The 17,070-nt window shown below is 41.8% G+C and overlaps 3 protein-coding genes and 2 pseudogenes across 4 annotated transcripts in view; 2 read left to right on the plus strand and 3 right to left on the minus strand.

The window, feature by feature from the left end:
• LOC120926518 overlaps positions 1-17,070 on the minus strand; it is a 574,555-nt pseudogene that overhangs the window by 539,102 nt on the left and 18,383 nt on the right.
• LOC120928403 (zinc finger protein 300-like) overlaps positions 1-17,070 on the plus strand; it is a 1,021,177-nt gene that overhangs the window by 508,879 nt on the left and 495,228 nt on the right. The gene's annotated exons all lie outside the window — the stretch shown is intronic.
• The window catches only part of LOC120926655, a 391,741-nt pseudogene that overhangs the window by 356,287 nt on the left and 18,384 nt on the right, over positions 1-17,070 (minus strand).
• On the plus strand, positions 3,118-4,442 carry LOC120928411 (zinc finger protein 300-like). Its single transcript, XM_040339512.1, has one exon. It carries the CDS (start codon positions 3,445-3,447, stop codon positions 4,339-4,341), a length of 897 nt encoding a protein of 298 aa, XP_040195446.1. The 5' UTR covers positions 3,118-3,444; the 3' UTR covers positions 4,342-4,442.
• LOC120928416 (zinc finger protein 300-like) lies at positions 15,224-16,566 on the minus strand. The gene has a single exon (XM_040339517.1). The coding sequence runs from the start codon at positions 16,564-16,566 to the stop codon at positions 15,766-15,768; it is 801 nt and encodes a 266-aa protein (XP_040195451.1). The 3' UTR covers positions 15,224-15,765.

Genomic DNA, 17,070 nt, shown 5'->3' on the forward strand with positions numbered 1-17,070 from the left:
TGACTGCTGCATCCTGAGGCTTTTTGAGTGAAGGAGAGTAGAAATACTTCTGAAGAGGTGAGGTGCTGTTGATTTTTCTGTGTGATAAAAATCAAAAAGACTATTTGTTTTTCTGCTGTGCCAGACTCTATAGATAGGTTCCTGTGTGGTGAAGGTAGACGCCCCAAGTGGCCAGGGTTTATTTTATGTTTGATTTTGTTTATGCTGTTTGGATGCTTGCACTTGTTTCCAGCAAGATGGAAGAATAAACCAAATTCTTTGTTTTCATCCGTCTTCGGCTGTTTCTCTGTATCGTTCAGTGTGTAGTGATCCCATCCAGGGGGTCACACCCCCCGCTACCGAGCTAATCCCTTACAAAGGGATATTTACATTCCTTGTAATAGGAATAAAAGTGACACTTTTTTTTTAAAATAACAGTGTAAAAAATAAAAGGTAAAATAAAAGATAAAAATTAAACGCGCCCCGTCCCGCCGAGCTTGTGTGCTGAAGCGAACACATACGTGAGCAGCGACCGCATATGAAAACGGTATTCAAACCACACATGTGAGGTATCGCCGCGATCGTTAGAGCAAGAGCAATAATTCTAGTCCTAGACCTCCTCTGTAACTCAAAAGATGCAACCCGTAGAATTTTTTAAACGTCGCCTATGGAGATTTTTAAGGGTAAAAGTTTGTCGCCATTCCACAAGCGGGCGCAATTTTGAAGCGTGACATGTTGGGTATAATAAAGGGGTGGGTGCTATGGCGCTTGCAAAATGACAATTCCTAATGATAAAAAAATCTCCACAAAAATGAAATAAATGACTAGGGTCAATCCGCCACTGGATGTTAGTCCAAATATGTTCCACTCTGCATGTAAACCAAGAATACCACCCAACATAAAGATATGTGGAGGGTATAGAGAGTGGTCAATAATAAATACCTAGTATAACAGGTAAACAAATGTGCCCAGATAGTGCACAATGTTATTATTTACACCATAAGATTAACCATAAATAAATAAATATAAAGGTAAAAAATAACACGTGATAATAAGCTTCAAATCAGTGATAATCCAAAAATTGCTTCATCCATTAAAAGTGCATAGTGCAGTGCTTCTGTGAAAATAATGGTAAAGAGAATGTCCCAAAAAGATGCAAAAATAAAAATTTTTGATCAATATATGTAAAAAATTATAACATGCACAAGTGATCCTGAACAATCAAAATATTAAAGTGAACAATAATATTAATATTGTGCCAAATGATCCACCATGGGATCAGCAAAAATCAAGTGCGATAGGTAATGAAAAAAATTTGTCCAAAAAAATATTTAATCAGTGAAAAAATATGTGCTCCAAAGAATGTGCTCCAAGAAAATGTCCAGTAACTCCCAAAACTTCGGTGCTTAATGTTAAACGTGCATGCGAGTTTATAGAAATCACCATCGGGTTTCCCACAGTGTCCGGAAGAAATAGGTGTTCCAGCCCCTTACCTCAAAAGGCTTGTATTAAAGCCTATGTATTTGGTGCTCTCACAGCCAGCCTGCTGCTGATCCACTCCCAGAAACACCACAGCTCCAATCAGGGACAAGCGATGAATCTCAAATGGAACACAAAGGAAGGGAAGCCTCCAAGTTGGGTATCATTTTACTCGGCGTAACATTATCTTTCACAATATACAAAAAATGGGCTAACTTTACTGTTGTCTTATTTTTTAATTAAAAAAAAATATTTTTTTTCCAAAAAAAGTGCGCTTGTAAGACCGCTGTGCAAATACGGTGTGACATAAAGTATTGCAATGACCGCCATTTTATTCTGTAGGGTGCTAGGATTTTTTATTTATTTTGTTATAATGTTTGGGGGTTCTAATTGATTTTCTAATAAACTGTTTTTAACATGTAAACACCAAATCTCAGAAAGAGGCTTGGTCCTTAAGTGGATAATCACTTCTCCTTTACTTCCTGGACACACCCTGCACCATCTACCCTCCCCCTTCCACCCACCTCATCAGGTGCAAGTTTTTCCTATGCAATCGGTGATCACCGTTCTCACTAAATACACAGCTATAGATTGTTCATTTGGCAGAGTGTGCATGAGCTGAGCGATCAGATAACGGCCGATGTGGATAGAGCTGTAATATTGCAATTTGGAGAAGTGTGTCCTGGGTTCTGTAATGATCACCATACACTATACAACCTGGTACACCTAAAGGACATTGTACAATCAGATTGCATGGTATATGGCCAGCTTTATATAAGTACATAGGATGGAGGTGATGGAGTCACTCAGCTGTCAAGCCGCATTTATATCTCTGCGTAGTGGGAACTCGCATTCCCCCCATGAGGTTTTTTAGCATTCTTAAGCATTTTCACTCGTCACGCATAGGGTAGACCATTCATTTGACTGGGCTGCCCTATGTGCAACAATCGCCCCAAAAAAGCTCAAAAACTTTTTTTTTTTTTTTAGAGTGGAGTGTGTGTATATATATAGAATATCTGCTGTTCCCTTTGTGGAGAGAAATTTAAAGACTTACCAAACATCTACCCAGAATACACCTGAGAGATGACTCTTCGGCTTTTCCTCTACACATGACCCTCCTTTCTAAAGCTTTATATAAAATATCACTACTCATTCACCTTATAAACGTGGTGAGATCTTCTATCCCACTGAAATGTCTCTGTGGATTTCCAGGGTTACTGAGATCAAAGGGAAGGAAGATCTCACCACATCTCTGAAGGGCGAGGAAGATCATTAGGAATAATTAATCGCTTTGAAAATGCAGAGAATTGATTTTCAAGATTCGCCTCCTATTGATATCAATGAGGTTTGCATTTAAATCTGCAATTTTTGGGATTTTTAGATGTCTTGCCTAAAGTCCCCACAAATCTGAACCCAAGAACATTCCTGCGTCACTATGCAGCACATTTCTCTGAATGAGATTCTCCCGCTGGAAATTGTAATAAAATGTACATTTTATCAGCCAATGGGAATAATATATTGTCCTCAGTAAAATAATATTGTATATATTGTTTCTATATATTAGATACATTTAATAATGAATGTTATAAAAGAAAACAACTTTATTCAGCCCTTTTTTATAGAATTCTGACTTCTATTTAAAAATTTTTCTGTACAGGTGGATTGAGGAACCAAGTTTTCTATCATGTTGGACTTCATCAATACAACAAAGTCACATGGGAAGTGAAGCCATATGGGTGTCTGAAGTGACTGAAAGTCTTTATCACAATTCACTGGAGGATTCACACAGGACACAAGTCATATCCGTGTTCTAAATGTTGTTCTGAATCCTCTTCAACATCGATCCCGCCTCAGAGGACAACAGGAGAGAAGTAATTTCAGTGTTCTGGAAGTGACAATGGCTTTACAGTAAAGTCCAACCCATGTATACATAAGAGGAGTCATTTCAGAAGATATTTCTTGTTTGGAATGTGATAAAGATTTACGATGGAGGCAGAACGTATCACACACCAGAAGGTTTATAATGGAGGGAAGTCATATCAGTGTTCTGAATGTGACAACGTTTTTACATTTAAGTCTCATCTTATCATACACCAGAGGGTTCACACTGGAGAGAAGCCATATCCATGTTCTGAATGTGACAAAGCTTTTACACACAAGTCACACCTTATGACACACCAGAAGATTCACACTGGAGAGAAGCTGTATCAGTGTTCTGAATGTGACAAAGCTTTTATAACCAAGGGTAATCTTATTATACATCAGATGATTCACACTGGAGATAAGCCATATCCATGTTCTGAATGTGACAAAGCTTTTACACACAAGTCACACCTTATGACACACCAGAAGATTCACACTGGAGAGAAGCCATATCAATGTTCTGAATGTGGCAAAGCTTTTACACGTAAGACACACCTTATGACACACCAGAGGATTCACACTGAAGATAAACCATATCAGTGTTCTGAATGTGGCAAAGCTTTTACACATAAGTCAACCCTTACGACACACCAGAGGATTCACACTGAAGAGAAACCATATCAGTGTTTTGAATGTGGCAAAGCTTTTACACGTAAGACACACCTTATGACACACCAGAGGATTCACACTGAAGAGAAACCATATCAGTGTTCTGAATGTGGCAAAGCTTTTACACAGAAGTCACACCTTATGACACACCAGAGGATTCACACTGAAGAGAAACCATATCAGTGTTCTGAATGTGGCAAAGCTTTTACACATAAGTCAACCCTTATGAGACACCAGAGGATTCACACTGAAGAGAAACCATATCAATGTTCTGAATGTTGCAAAGCTTTTTCACAGAAGTCAAATCTTATCACACACCAGAGGGTTCACACTGGAGAGAAGTCATTTTAATGCTCTGAATGTGACAAAGCTTTTACATTTAATGTCGGCATCATCTATCACCAGAGGATTTACAAGCTTCAGCTGCAGAGAGGAAACTCTGAAATAAGGGGTATCAAATGAGTTGCGGGCATCCCATTAGTTTCACAGCCCCAATGTTATCCCCCAAGCTAGGGAAGAAGTGAAAAGATAAAATGCTTCTCAAAAAAAGTAACACAAATTTGTGAGCAAACTGGAATGTAATGATTGGAGGCTTTGAGTTTAGTTCTTATCTCCATCAGACACACACTTAGAAGGCCAAGCTATTTGTCAAAAATAGCAGTTAGAGGGGATGGGAAATACCGTATAACTCTGCTGGGGTTTCTTAGTTTTCATTCATATGGTGGTTTAAACCTTAAAGCAGAACTTTTATTTACATACCTTGTTGCTGATCTCCTACATTCACCCACTTAGGCCATCCATGTTCTTCTGAGCTCTGTAGTTCCCCTGTAATAGGCTGCTGAACTTGCTGAAAAACCTTTATTGCCTGTTGACTTCCTGTTTGTAAATCCGCTGGCTGCTATCCCTCTCCTGAGCTCAGCCAGCGGTCTGACAAAAACAATATATTACCCAATTTCTTGGCCAGATATAACTTTTGATGTTTCTGTCTTGAATCTAGATACCAAACATGTCAAGGTGTAAAAGTCGCATGTGCTTGTGAAATGGTGACAAACTTCAGTACCAAAAATTGCCCATAGGTGACGCTTTTAAAAGTCTTTCCAGATCATCAGTTTAATGCCGCGTACACACGACCGTTTTTCATGTCATGGAATTTTTTTTTTCTCTACATGATTCCTCTCAAGCCTGCCTTGCATACACACGATCATGATAAAAAATTCTCGAGCAAAGCGCGGTGACGTACAATGCGTACGACGGCACTATAAAGGGGAAGTTCTATTCGAATGGCGCCACCCTTTGGGTTGATTATGCTAATTTACCATCTCATAACTTGCTTCTGAGCATGCACGTTTTTTTCCCCATCCTTAAAGCCTACAAACGACCATTTTTCATGATGGGAAAAACGACGACGTGAAAAGCGATGAGAAAAAATAGAGCATGTTCTAAATGCTAGAAAAATATTTTGCGCTGCCCTTGATTCACGGAGAAGTAGCTCCGTAAATTGCGAGGGCGCGCCGGCAAAATTGCCCGGCGTAAGCGCGCGCAATGTAAATGATCCCGTAGGGGGCGGGAATCATTTAAATTAGGCGCGCTCCCGCGCCGTGCGTAGAGCGCATGCTCCGTCGGGAAACTTTCCCGACGTGCATTGCGGCAAATGACGTCGCAAGGACGTCATTTGCTTCAAAGTGAACGTGAATGGCGTCCAGCGCCATTCACGAATCACTTACGCAAACGACGTGAAATTCAAATTTCACGTCGCGGGAACGGCGGCTATTCTTTAGCATTGGCTGCCCCTACTATTAGAAGGGGCAGTCTTACGCTAAAGATGCCGTACGGAAACTCCATACCTTGCTTTCGCAGGGCCCGCGCAAGTTTGTGAATCGGTGATAGTATGCAATTTGCATACTATAAGCTGATCACAATGGGAGCGCCCCCTAGCGGCCCACGCAAGAATGCAGCCTAAAATCAGCGTGGCATAAGAGCCTTATGCCGCGCAGATTTTAGGCTGCAGTCGGTGTAACGAGGTTCCTGAATCAGGAGCATTCGTTACACCGGCGCAAGTAAGCACTTGCGCTGCGTAACCTATGGTTACGCAGGCGCAAGTGCTTCTTGAATCTGGGCCACTGTGTTTTTTATATAAAAAAAATGTTCTTTACTTTCTGCTATAATAAATTCAATAATAAATGTAAAAAAACAATATGCATTCTTCTTCATATTTTTGGTAAAAACATTTCCAATAAGCATATATTGATTAGTTTGCGCAAAAGTTATAGCGTCTACAAAGTAGGGGAAAGATTTAGGGACTTTTTCTTTATTAGTAATGACGGGTGTGACGAGACCCTTTCTCGCCCGGTTCTGCTCTCCCGACACTCCTCTGCTTCTATTGGATCAGCTTGCAAATTGCAACGTCTGATGGTCCAGTCATCCAAGGTTCCGGGATCCAAACTACAGCTATGTGCCGTTCAGACCCATTAAGAACAAACACCAGGCAGGCTGTATGTATGTTCAAGCAGGACTCTTTATTTTCAAGTACACAGCACAGTTTTATACAGAATATGGAACATCCCACCCCCAACAACCGCTTTCCCATTGGTCAATTGTAAAGTATATGCAGTCTTCACTCAGGTCCTCCTTGACCATGCGAATGAGGACTTGAAATAGTCAACAGGGATTGGTCCAATAGCTTGGATAGAAAGACTTGTGTATTGAGACAGAAGCCCCAGGGGGTAATCAATATACACAATAACCCGGTCTACTTAATTACTACCTCTGAGAGGTTACATTCCTTTACACAATAGAATGCTAATTCAATGCTCCTGACAGGAGACTTCTGACCTTTAGAACAATACAAAGTCTTTTAGCGTAAACACATACATCTTCAAACACACATAATAGATTCAATTAACCTTCAATCCACAGTTTTTAGCCAGACGGACTGTCTCTACTAACAGAAGATATCTACCTCTGATAATCAAAAAGGTTTTAAACAGGCTTATCACATATTGGAAATGTCTCAGTATAGCTCAGTAACCACTCCAGAACTCCAAGGTCCATGGCAACGGGGATCAGCGATTATTTACTGCGACATTGCAGCGGACAAATCTGACCCTAAGGCCCCATACACACGAGAGGATTTATCCGCAGATACGGTCCAGCGGACCGTATCCGCGGATAAATCCTCTCGAGGATCTCAGAAGATTTCTATGCGATGGCGTGTACACACCATCGCATTGAAATCCGCGCTGAAATCCTCTGGCGATGACGCGTCGCGCCGTCGCCGCGATTATGACGCGGCGACGGGCGCGACGCTGTCATATAAGGAATTCCACGCATGCGTCAAATCATTACGACGCGTGCGGGGAATCCCTTTGGACGGATGGATCCGGTGAGTCTGTACAGAAGAGCGGATCCATCCGTTGGAATGGATTCCAGCAGATGGATTTGTTGAGCATGTCAGCAAATATCCATCTGCTGGAAATCCATCCCAGGGGAGATTTATCCGTGGATAAATATCCGACGGAGTGTACACACCATAGAATCTATCCGCAGAAACCCATTTCATGGGATTTATCTGCGGATAGATTCTATGGTGTGTATGGGGCCTTAGTCACACTTTTTGGGGACCAGAGACACCAATACAGTGATCAGTGCTAAAAAACGGATCACTGTATGAATGGCACTGGCAGGAGGGGTTAACACTAGCGGTGATCAAAGGGTTAAGTGTTCCCTAGGGAGGTGCTTTCTATCTGTGAGGGTATAAGCTATAGTTTAGCTGTTTAATTGAATCTTCTTAGAACATTCGATAGACGCCATAAGTCTTTAATTGAAAGATTCAACCTTAATTCATTCAGATTTTTGGACAAATGCATTTTTTTAACGAAACAAAATAAATAAAAACAAATTTCGGGAGTAACGATATAAATAAATTTTTTCGGACAAAAACGAAATTCCAAAACAAAATATTTAAGTGTGCACATGTCTAAAAAATACCTTCCTGCACTTTTCTGTTCTTCCTACGGGAAAAAGGATCTATTTACCAAAAATTGTGCTCGGATAGAAAAACATCTCACCGTTTATCTCCCCTCCCCCTCCTTGATGGATGGGTTGCCAGCTGAGGAAGTCTGCCTCCACTCTGGTGGAAACCTTTATATCAAGGGTCTTCAAACTACGGCCCTCCAGTTGTTCAGGAACTAAAATTCCCATCATGCCCAGTCATGTCTGTGAATGTCAGTGTGTTACAATGCCTCATGGGATGTGTAGTTCTACAACAGCTGGAGGGCCGTAGTTTGAGGATTCCTGCTTTATATGGACCACTTACATGGAGAGCAGTCTGACTTCCTTCCACCCCAGGGTCAGACTCAAGAGGCTTTGGGACCTGGTACCCCCTGTTGGTTTATGTATGCCACCATCGTAGCATTGTCTGAGAGGATCTTGACTTCTTTACTGCTGCCCTTGAACGCCCCTAGGGCCTGCCTTATGGCCAGGAGTTCTCTACAGTTGGAAGAAGCTGCCCCCGGAAACAAACTCCATGGCCTTTGGGTCCCATAAGATCTCCAGATGGGGAGGGGAACACCTTCCCATTTAGGGAGCAGAGCAGGAAGAACTGAAGCTCCTTGGAGTCAAGCTGTGCATATGTCACAGTGGTATACATACCGTCATTAATCCGAGCCCTCTAATGATGTGCCTCCTGGAGCACTCTGCAAGGCCAATCAGTGCAGAGACTGCCCCTGATACCTTCTCCATCTTATCTTGAGGCAGAAAGAGCATCTGGATCCTGGAGTCCACCTGCACATTCCCGGGCAGCTTCTGTGTCCCAATTGACATGAATGGGACTGGCTGCATGGGATGTACAGAACACCTGTGCACCCCTCCGCAGCTAAACACAACAAGTAGTATGTCCCACATGAACGAGGCCTTAGTCTTTGTTTAGACTTGAATAAGGAATGACCAGTTGAGCTGCGTTTCTCCCACCTGCCAACCAGATCCCCTTAAGCTGCAATGGGCAGTGGACGGAGATGTTTACATGATGGGGCCGTGGTGCTTTGAGCCTGTGACAATGTTGTCCTGACTTGTAGCAATGTCGCCCGCCGAACGCTACACATTCAAATCAATGGGGAAGCGCTGCAAACACCCCGCAACTGTGTGATTGGATGCATTTGTTGAAAAAAAAAATGTGTTATAAACAAGCGGTGAGGAGACATTGGATCTCTTCTTCATCACCTGTCAGGGTCCTTTGGAGTGTAACCTCGGACTTCAGAGAGAAGGGAGATCAGAAGCATGTCTACATCTACCTTTACTACAAAACTTATTTTTTTTTTTTGCACAAGTATCATTTTATTTTATTTTTACACTTTTTGGGAGGGGGCTTTGGAGAGATATCTGGGGTCTAATCAGACCTCTAATGTCTCTTATTTGAGACATAGAAAGTGACTGAAGACGGAGTTCCTTCCCTTTCTCTGCAGGCTCAGCTGCAATACATAGGAATGAATAGAAGTCTCTGCAGAGAGGATCCCATCCATTCATAAACTGAGGCATAGTAATCACACGCTGTACCTGTGCCCACCAGGTGTATTATAACGCCAGCATTGCACACACAGGGGCCGGACCCCCCATGTACAAGGGACCTAAGACATACAATCAGCTTGTCACCCATTCCACCAGACTCCTACAACTGGAAGATTACATTTTTGGGGGGAGGTTGTAGAAGAACCCAGACCACGCTATTGTGCGGTGAGAATACAATCCAACTTTATTAATCATATATATGTGACACTTTAACAGCAGAAGAAAAGAGATCGATTGTTTACATTTCAAGGATACATTTATACCATTTATATCATCTATGCTAAGAAACTGATTAACATATGACACGCCCCTCATTAATACCAGCCCCGCCCACTTATGGAACCCTCTAAACATCCAAATCCCTGTAAATTCCCAGAAGACACTTTAATCTTTTATCCATAACAAGCTGATTGGGTACAAGAGAACCCAGAGCCCCTCCTTCTCATTCCCACCCAACAAGTCCATGTCACCATCTACAAGGTTAGAGGACCTGAAGGAGGACATGACCATGACCACCAGGACCATCGCCTGACTGAAGCCATGCTCACATTTCTTTCTAATGCTGCTTCTATGGTCTCCTCAGATACAGGCCATCAACCCCTCCCCCCTATACTGTGTGATAGAAATACAATTAAGCAAAACAAAGTGAAAAAAAAATGAAAGTGACACACTGTAAGGAAAAAGAAAAAACACACAAAACTAATTTTTAAACCCCAATTCCCACATACATGCACATAATGCAAATGTCGGCTTCAGGTGCGGTTATGTTGGAAAACAACAATCACACCACACAATTTACATATCACTGCGCACACCAGAGTGAGAGGAACGACTCTAGGGACATCATTCATGGAGAACGTAAATAATCATCTGGCCTAAAATGTGAATTCATCCATGTGCATAAAAGACAAAATCAACTCTGTCAGTGAAAGAAACATCAGCAATGTATAAAATTATTATGACAACTATAGTAACAACTAATGGCTTAAGAAGAAAATCGTGTGGGGCCCACACACGATTGGTTTGTCTGATGAAAACGAACCGATGGACCGCTTTCATCGGACAAACCGATCGTGTGTGGGCCCCACCGGTTTGTTTTCCATCGGTGAAAAAAAATAGAACATGTTTTAAAATTTTCCTATGGAAAAAAAACGATAGAAAAAAACGATCGTCTGTGTGGAACTCCATCGGTCAAAAATCCATGCATGCTCAGAATCAAGTCGACGCATGCTCGGAAGCATTGAACTTCATTTTTCTCAGCACGCCGTAGTGTTTTACGTCACCGCATTGGACACGGTCAGATTTTTGACTGATGGTGTGTAGGCAAGACTGAGGAAAGTCAGCTTCATCGGATATCCGACGAAAAAATCCATCGGATTAGATTCCATCAGATATCCGATCGTGTGTACAGGGCATTAGATAGATTATAAGTAAGACACACAACAAGTAAAGTCCAACTTCAGATAACGCTTCTAAAGCCGTTACAGCAACAGGTTTTTAAGGTTTAACCCCTTCAATACCGGGCTTTAATACCCACCTCCATACCGGGCCTATTCTGGCACTTCTCTCCTACATGTACAAATCATCATTCTTTTGCTAGAAAATTACTCAGAACCTCCAAACATTATATATGTTTTTTTTAGCAGACACCCTAGGGAAAAAAATGGCGGTCATTGCAACTTTTTATCTTGCACGGTATTTGCGCAATAATTTTTCAAACATAATTAAAAAAAACAAAAAACGGTTTCTTGAATTAAAAAATAACAAAACAGTAAAGTTAGCCCAATTTTTTTGTAAAATATGAAAGAGGATGTTACGCCGAGTAAATAGATACCTAACATGTCATGCTTTAAAATTGCGCACACTCATGGAATGGCGCCAAACTTCGTTACTTAAAAATCTCCATAGGCGACGCTTTAAATTTTTTACAGGTTACCAGTTTAGAGTTACAGAGGAGGTCTAGTGCTAGAATTGTTGCTCTCGCTCTAACGCACGAGGCGACACCTCACATGTGTGGTTTGAACAACGTTTACATACGTGGGCGGGACTTACATGTGCGTTTGCTTCTGAGCGCGAGCTACCGGGGACAGGGGCGTTTTAATTAATTAATTATTTTTTTTATTTGACTTATTTATTTATTTTTTACACTTAAAAAAAATATATATATATATATATATATATATATTTGATTGCTTTTATTCCTATTACAAGAAATGTAATCCCTTGTAATAGAAATAGTGTGTGACAGGTCCTCTTTAAGGGTCAATAAGACCTCCCCTCCCCCCACATCTCTCCTCCAGGCTGGAAAGAATGAGATTGTGAAAAAAAATTCACAGATTTGATTCTTACTAGCTGCAATTGCGGTTTGTTTACTTACAGGTACCCAGGTGTGACGTCATCACATCGCGCCCGGGCCTCTGACGGTCATAGAGATGACTGGTGACCATCTGGTCACCAGCCATCTCTATGCTTCACATCTGGCGGATGGCGATCATCTATCTGGGCCCTTGATGGCACGGTAGAGCCCGGAGAAGCACCGGATGGCGGCAAGAGGGGGATGTCCCCTCCCGTCGCCTTTAAGAACGATCAAGCGGCGGAACTGCCGCTATGATCATTATTACGGTGTGCAGGATCGCCGCTGGAAGAAAATAATATCTGAATGATGCCTCTAGGTGCAGGTATCATTCAGATATCCCCGCACGAAGTACAGGACGTCATATGACGCCCACCCAGGATAAGAGATCCCCTTTTTGGACGTCATATGACGGCGTGCGGTTTGAAGTGGTTAACCCACCATATGAATAAGAACTGACAGTTGTAAGCACCCCAATCTGTGTTAAATGGTGTTTCTTAACTTCTCCAACTGCCATTTTTACCAAATAGCTTGGCCTTCTACAGGAAGTAGGTTAAAACAGATCTGCTGGGAGGATCAACAGGTAATAAAATTGTTACAAGAGGAGACTCGGAAATACAAAAACTTCTATGCTAACGACAGATTGCACCATTTATGTAATTATTGATTTTGCCCATGGTAGTGCCAATGTCCTAATGTTTCCAGAGACAAGAAGTTCTCTTTGAAAACTTTACCCCAAAAAGAGATCTGTCCATTCAGGATCATTAAAGAGAACCCCAATAGGTGGAATATAAGTGTCCCAGAAGAATGTGTTGGAATATGACCACATACTTAGCACTTGGTGAGCTCAGATCTCTTGCAGTTGTTCTGTGTGAATAGTCTATGGAGATGAGGAATACAAAAGTTGGACAGAGAAAAAAGATAACAAGGACATCCAATCTTCTCCTGATGGAATCCCTGAGACTTTCAGCAGAACCAAATGCAACACAAGTAGCCAGCTGAACTTAAAGGGGTTGTAAAGGATTTTTTTTCCCCTAAATAGCTTCCTTTACCTCAGTGCCGTCCTCCTTCACTTACCTTATCCTTCCATTTGGCTTTTAAATGTTCTTATTTCTTCTGAGAAATCCTCACTTCTTGTTCTTCTGTATGTAACTCCACACAGTAATGCAAGGCTTTCAACCTGGTGTGGAGAAAGCCTCTTGAGGGTGGAGGGAGCAAGCAGGAGTGTCAGGACGCCCACTAACACACAGCTCCTTTCTCTATCTGCAAAGTAGAGAGTGTCCTGACCCTCCTCCTCGCCCCCTCCCCCCTCAAGAGGCTTTCTCCACACCAGGGAAAAAGCCTTACATTACTGTGTGGAGTTACAGACAGAAGGACAGGAAGTGAGGATTTCTCAGAAGAAATAAGGACATTTAAAAGCAAAATGGAAGGATGAGGTAAGTGAAGGAGGACGGCACTGAGGTAAAGGAAGATATTTAGGGAAATAATTATTTTCTTTTACAACCCCTTTAAGTGATACTGTTGAGTGCATCCCATAAACAGCAATAACTCAGTGTTGGAAGGCTTACATCAGCGTAGGAAATTATTTTTTCACTGAAAAGAGACTTCTCCCTGACCAGTGTCCCGGTTACAGACCTGCCTGCAAAGCTGCCATCCATGAGAGGAGATGAAAGATGGAAAGAAGGCATTGATCACGGGAGAGGAGGCAGAATTTGCAATGGGAGGTGTGGACAAGTTGGGCTTAGCTGGAGTCCTCAAGCCTGGCTGATGATGTATCAACAGTCATAAGAATCTGGAATGGAATCTCCCAATGAGGCCTCAGGGGCTTGGCAATATGCCACTTGACCACTAGTCTCTGGTACCGGGGCAGTGTTGGTCATGTATTAGCTAAGGATCTGGCAATGAAGAAAACACTTGGGAACACAGCTCAGTTAGTGAATGATAAAAATACATTACATGTTCAGTCAAAGCTCCATTAAAAAAAGGCTAAGGTGAAAATCATGAGAATAATAGTTCAATCATTGGTGCCTATCACAAAAATTGTCAAAAGTTACAATATTCACAAGCCTTCTAGATGTGTGTTTGATGGAGATAAGAAATAAACTCAAATAGCTGGATTCAGGTACAGTTACGACGGCGTATCAGTAGATACGCCGTCGTAACTCCGAATCTGCGCCGTCGTATATTTAAGCGTATGCTCAAACTGAGATATGCTTAAAGCGGAGTTCCGGCCACAATTTCACTTTTTAAATATAAATACTCCTGTAATACACAAGCTTAATGTATTCTAGTAAAGTTAGTCTGTAAACTAAGGTCCGTTTTGTTAGGTTGTTACAGCATTTAGACACTTTATAAAATAGAAATTGACTGGGGCCATCTTAAGTGTGGTCATCATGAAGCCAGACTGTATGACTTCCTGGATTTCAGCCTTGCAGATCTCGCACATGCTCAGTGCTGCACAAGCAGTGTAATAGGTTTCAGATCAGGTTTCAGCACCTTTACTGTCCAAGTCACATGATTATTCGAGACTGGGGAGTGCACAGACTCCTGGAAAGTTACACCACTACATTCCCAGGAGTCTGTGCGGTGTAGGTTAGGAAGCTTAAGCACCTAGGTGAAGGAAGAGGGAAGATTAACTATTCTGCCTAGCAACAACACTTTGAAGGCATCTAAAAAAAAAAAAAAAATTCTTAAAGGACTAATGACATTTTTTTAAAACTACTGATGTAATGTTATATTTATGGGTGGAATTCCACTTTAAATGTTGCTAAGATACGACCGGCGTAAGTCTCCTACGCCGTCGTATCTTAGCTGTCTATTTATGCTGGCCGCTAGGGGCGTGTACGCTGATTTATGCCTAGAATATGTAAATCAGCAAGATACGCCTATTCACGAACGTACGCACGCCCGTCGCAGTAAAGATACACCGTTTACGTAAGGCGTTTTCAGGCGTAAAGATAAACCACCAAAAAGATGGCGCAGCCAATGTTAAGTATGGACGTCGGAACAGCGTCAAATTATTCACGTTTTACGTCGTTTGCGTAACTCGTCCGTGAATGGGGCTGGGCGTAATTTACATTCACGTCGAAAGCATTGACTATTTGCAATGTGATTTTGAGCATGCGCACTGGGATATGTTCATGGACGGCGCATGCGCCGTTCGTTCGGCGCAACATTTATGTGAGGTCACAATTCATTATCATACAACACGCCCACTACAGCCTACTTTGAATTACGCGCGCTTACGCCGGCCCATTTACCCAAGCCACCGTAACTTAGGACGCAAGTTCTTTGTGAATACTGTACTTGCTTCTCTAACTTACAGCGGTGTAGCGTATATGAGATACGCTACGCCCGCCTAAAGTTAGGCACAGCTACGTGAATCTGGCTAAAAGAATATGATCATCACATTTCAGTCTGCTCACAGATTTTTGTTTTTTTTAAGTAGCATTTTATTTTTTCACTTCTTCCCTATCTTGTGGGATGACATTGGTGAATGTGAAACTAATGGGACACCTACAACTTCTTTAATATTCCTCCTTCTTCCAGAGTTACCTCTCTGAAGCGGAATCCTTTGGTGATACATTAGTCCGGCATTAGCTATAAAAGCTTTGTCACATTCAGAGCATTAATTGCTTTTCTCCAATGTGAACCCTCTGGTGTCTGATAAGATTTGACCTATGATTAAAAGCTTTTTCACATTCAGAACATTGATATGGCTTCTCCCCAGTATGAATCACCTGGTGCGAGATAAAAATGGACTTCTGTGTAAAAGCTTTGTCACATTCAGAACATTGAAATGGCTTCTCGCCAGTGTGAACCCTCTGGTGTGAGATAATTTCGCTCTTGGTTTTAAAAGCTTAGTCACATTCAGAACATTGAAATGGCTTCTCGCCAGTGTGGACCCTCTGGTGTGAGATAATATCTCTCTTGGTTTTAAAAGATTTTTCACATTCAGAACACTGATATGGCTTCTCTCCAGTATGAATCATCTGGTGTATGATAAGCCCTCTCTTGGTTGTAAATGTTTTTCCACATTCAGAACACTCATTCGGCTTGTCTCCAGTGTGAATCTTCTGGTGATTGATAAGGTTAGCTTTCTGATTAAAAACATTGTCACATTCAGAACATTTATATGGCTTCTCTCCAGTGTGAATCATCTGGTGTCTGATAAGGTGTTCCATCTTTGTAAAAGCTTTGTCACATTCAGAACACCGATATGGCTTCTCTCCAGTGTGAATCCTCTGGTGTTTGATAAGGTGTTCCCTCTTTGTAAAAGCTTTGTCACATTCAGAGCACCGATATGGCTTCTCTCCAGTGTGAACCCTCTGGTGTATGATAAGCTCTGTCTTGGTTAAAAAAGCTTTGACACATTCAGAACACTCATATGATGTGTCTCCAGAGTGAATCTCCTGGTGTCTGATAAGATGTGACTGATGTGTAAAGACTTTTTCACATTCAGAACACTGATATGGCTTCTCTCCAGTGTGAATTCTCAGGTGTTGGATAAGCGTAGCCTTGGTTAAAAAGGTTTTGACACATTCAGAACACTGATATGGCTTCTCTCCAGTGTGAACCATCTGGTGTGTGATAAACTTTCCCTTCACTGTAAAAGCTTTATCACATTCAGGACACTGATATGGCTTCTTTCCAGTATGCATCATCATCATTTTTTTTGCACAAGTATCATTTTATTTTATTTTTACACTTTTTGGGAGGGGGCTTTGGAGAGATATCTGGGGTCTAATCAGACCTCTAATGTCTCTTATTTGAGACATAGAAAGTGACTGAAGACGGAGTTCCTTCCCTTTCTCTGCAGGCTCAGCTGCAATACATAGGAATGAATAGAAGTCTCTGCAGAGAGGATCCCATCCATTCATAAACTGAGGCATAGTAATCACACGCTGTACCTGTGCCCACCAGGTGTATTATAATGCCAGCATTGCACACACAGGGGCTGGACCCCCCATGTACAAGGGACCTAAGACATACAATCAGCTTGTCACCCATTCCACCAGACTCCTACAACTGGAAGATTACATTTTTGGGGGGATGTTGTAGAAGAACCCAGACCACGCTATTGTGCGGTGAGAATACAATCCAACTTTATTAATCATATATATGTGACACTTTAACAGCAGAAGAAAAGAGATCGATTGTTTACA

The sequence above is a fragment of the Rana temporaria genome, chromosome 2, assembly GCF_905171775.1.
Source record: "Rana temporaria chromosome 2, aRanTem1.1, whole genome shotgun sequence".
NCBI lineage: Eukaryota > Metazoa > Chordata > Amphibia > Anura > Ranidae > Rana > Rana temporaria.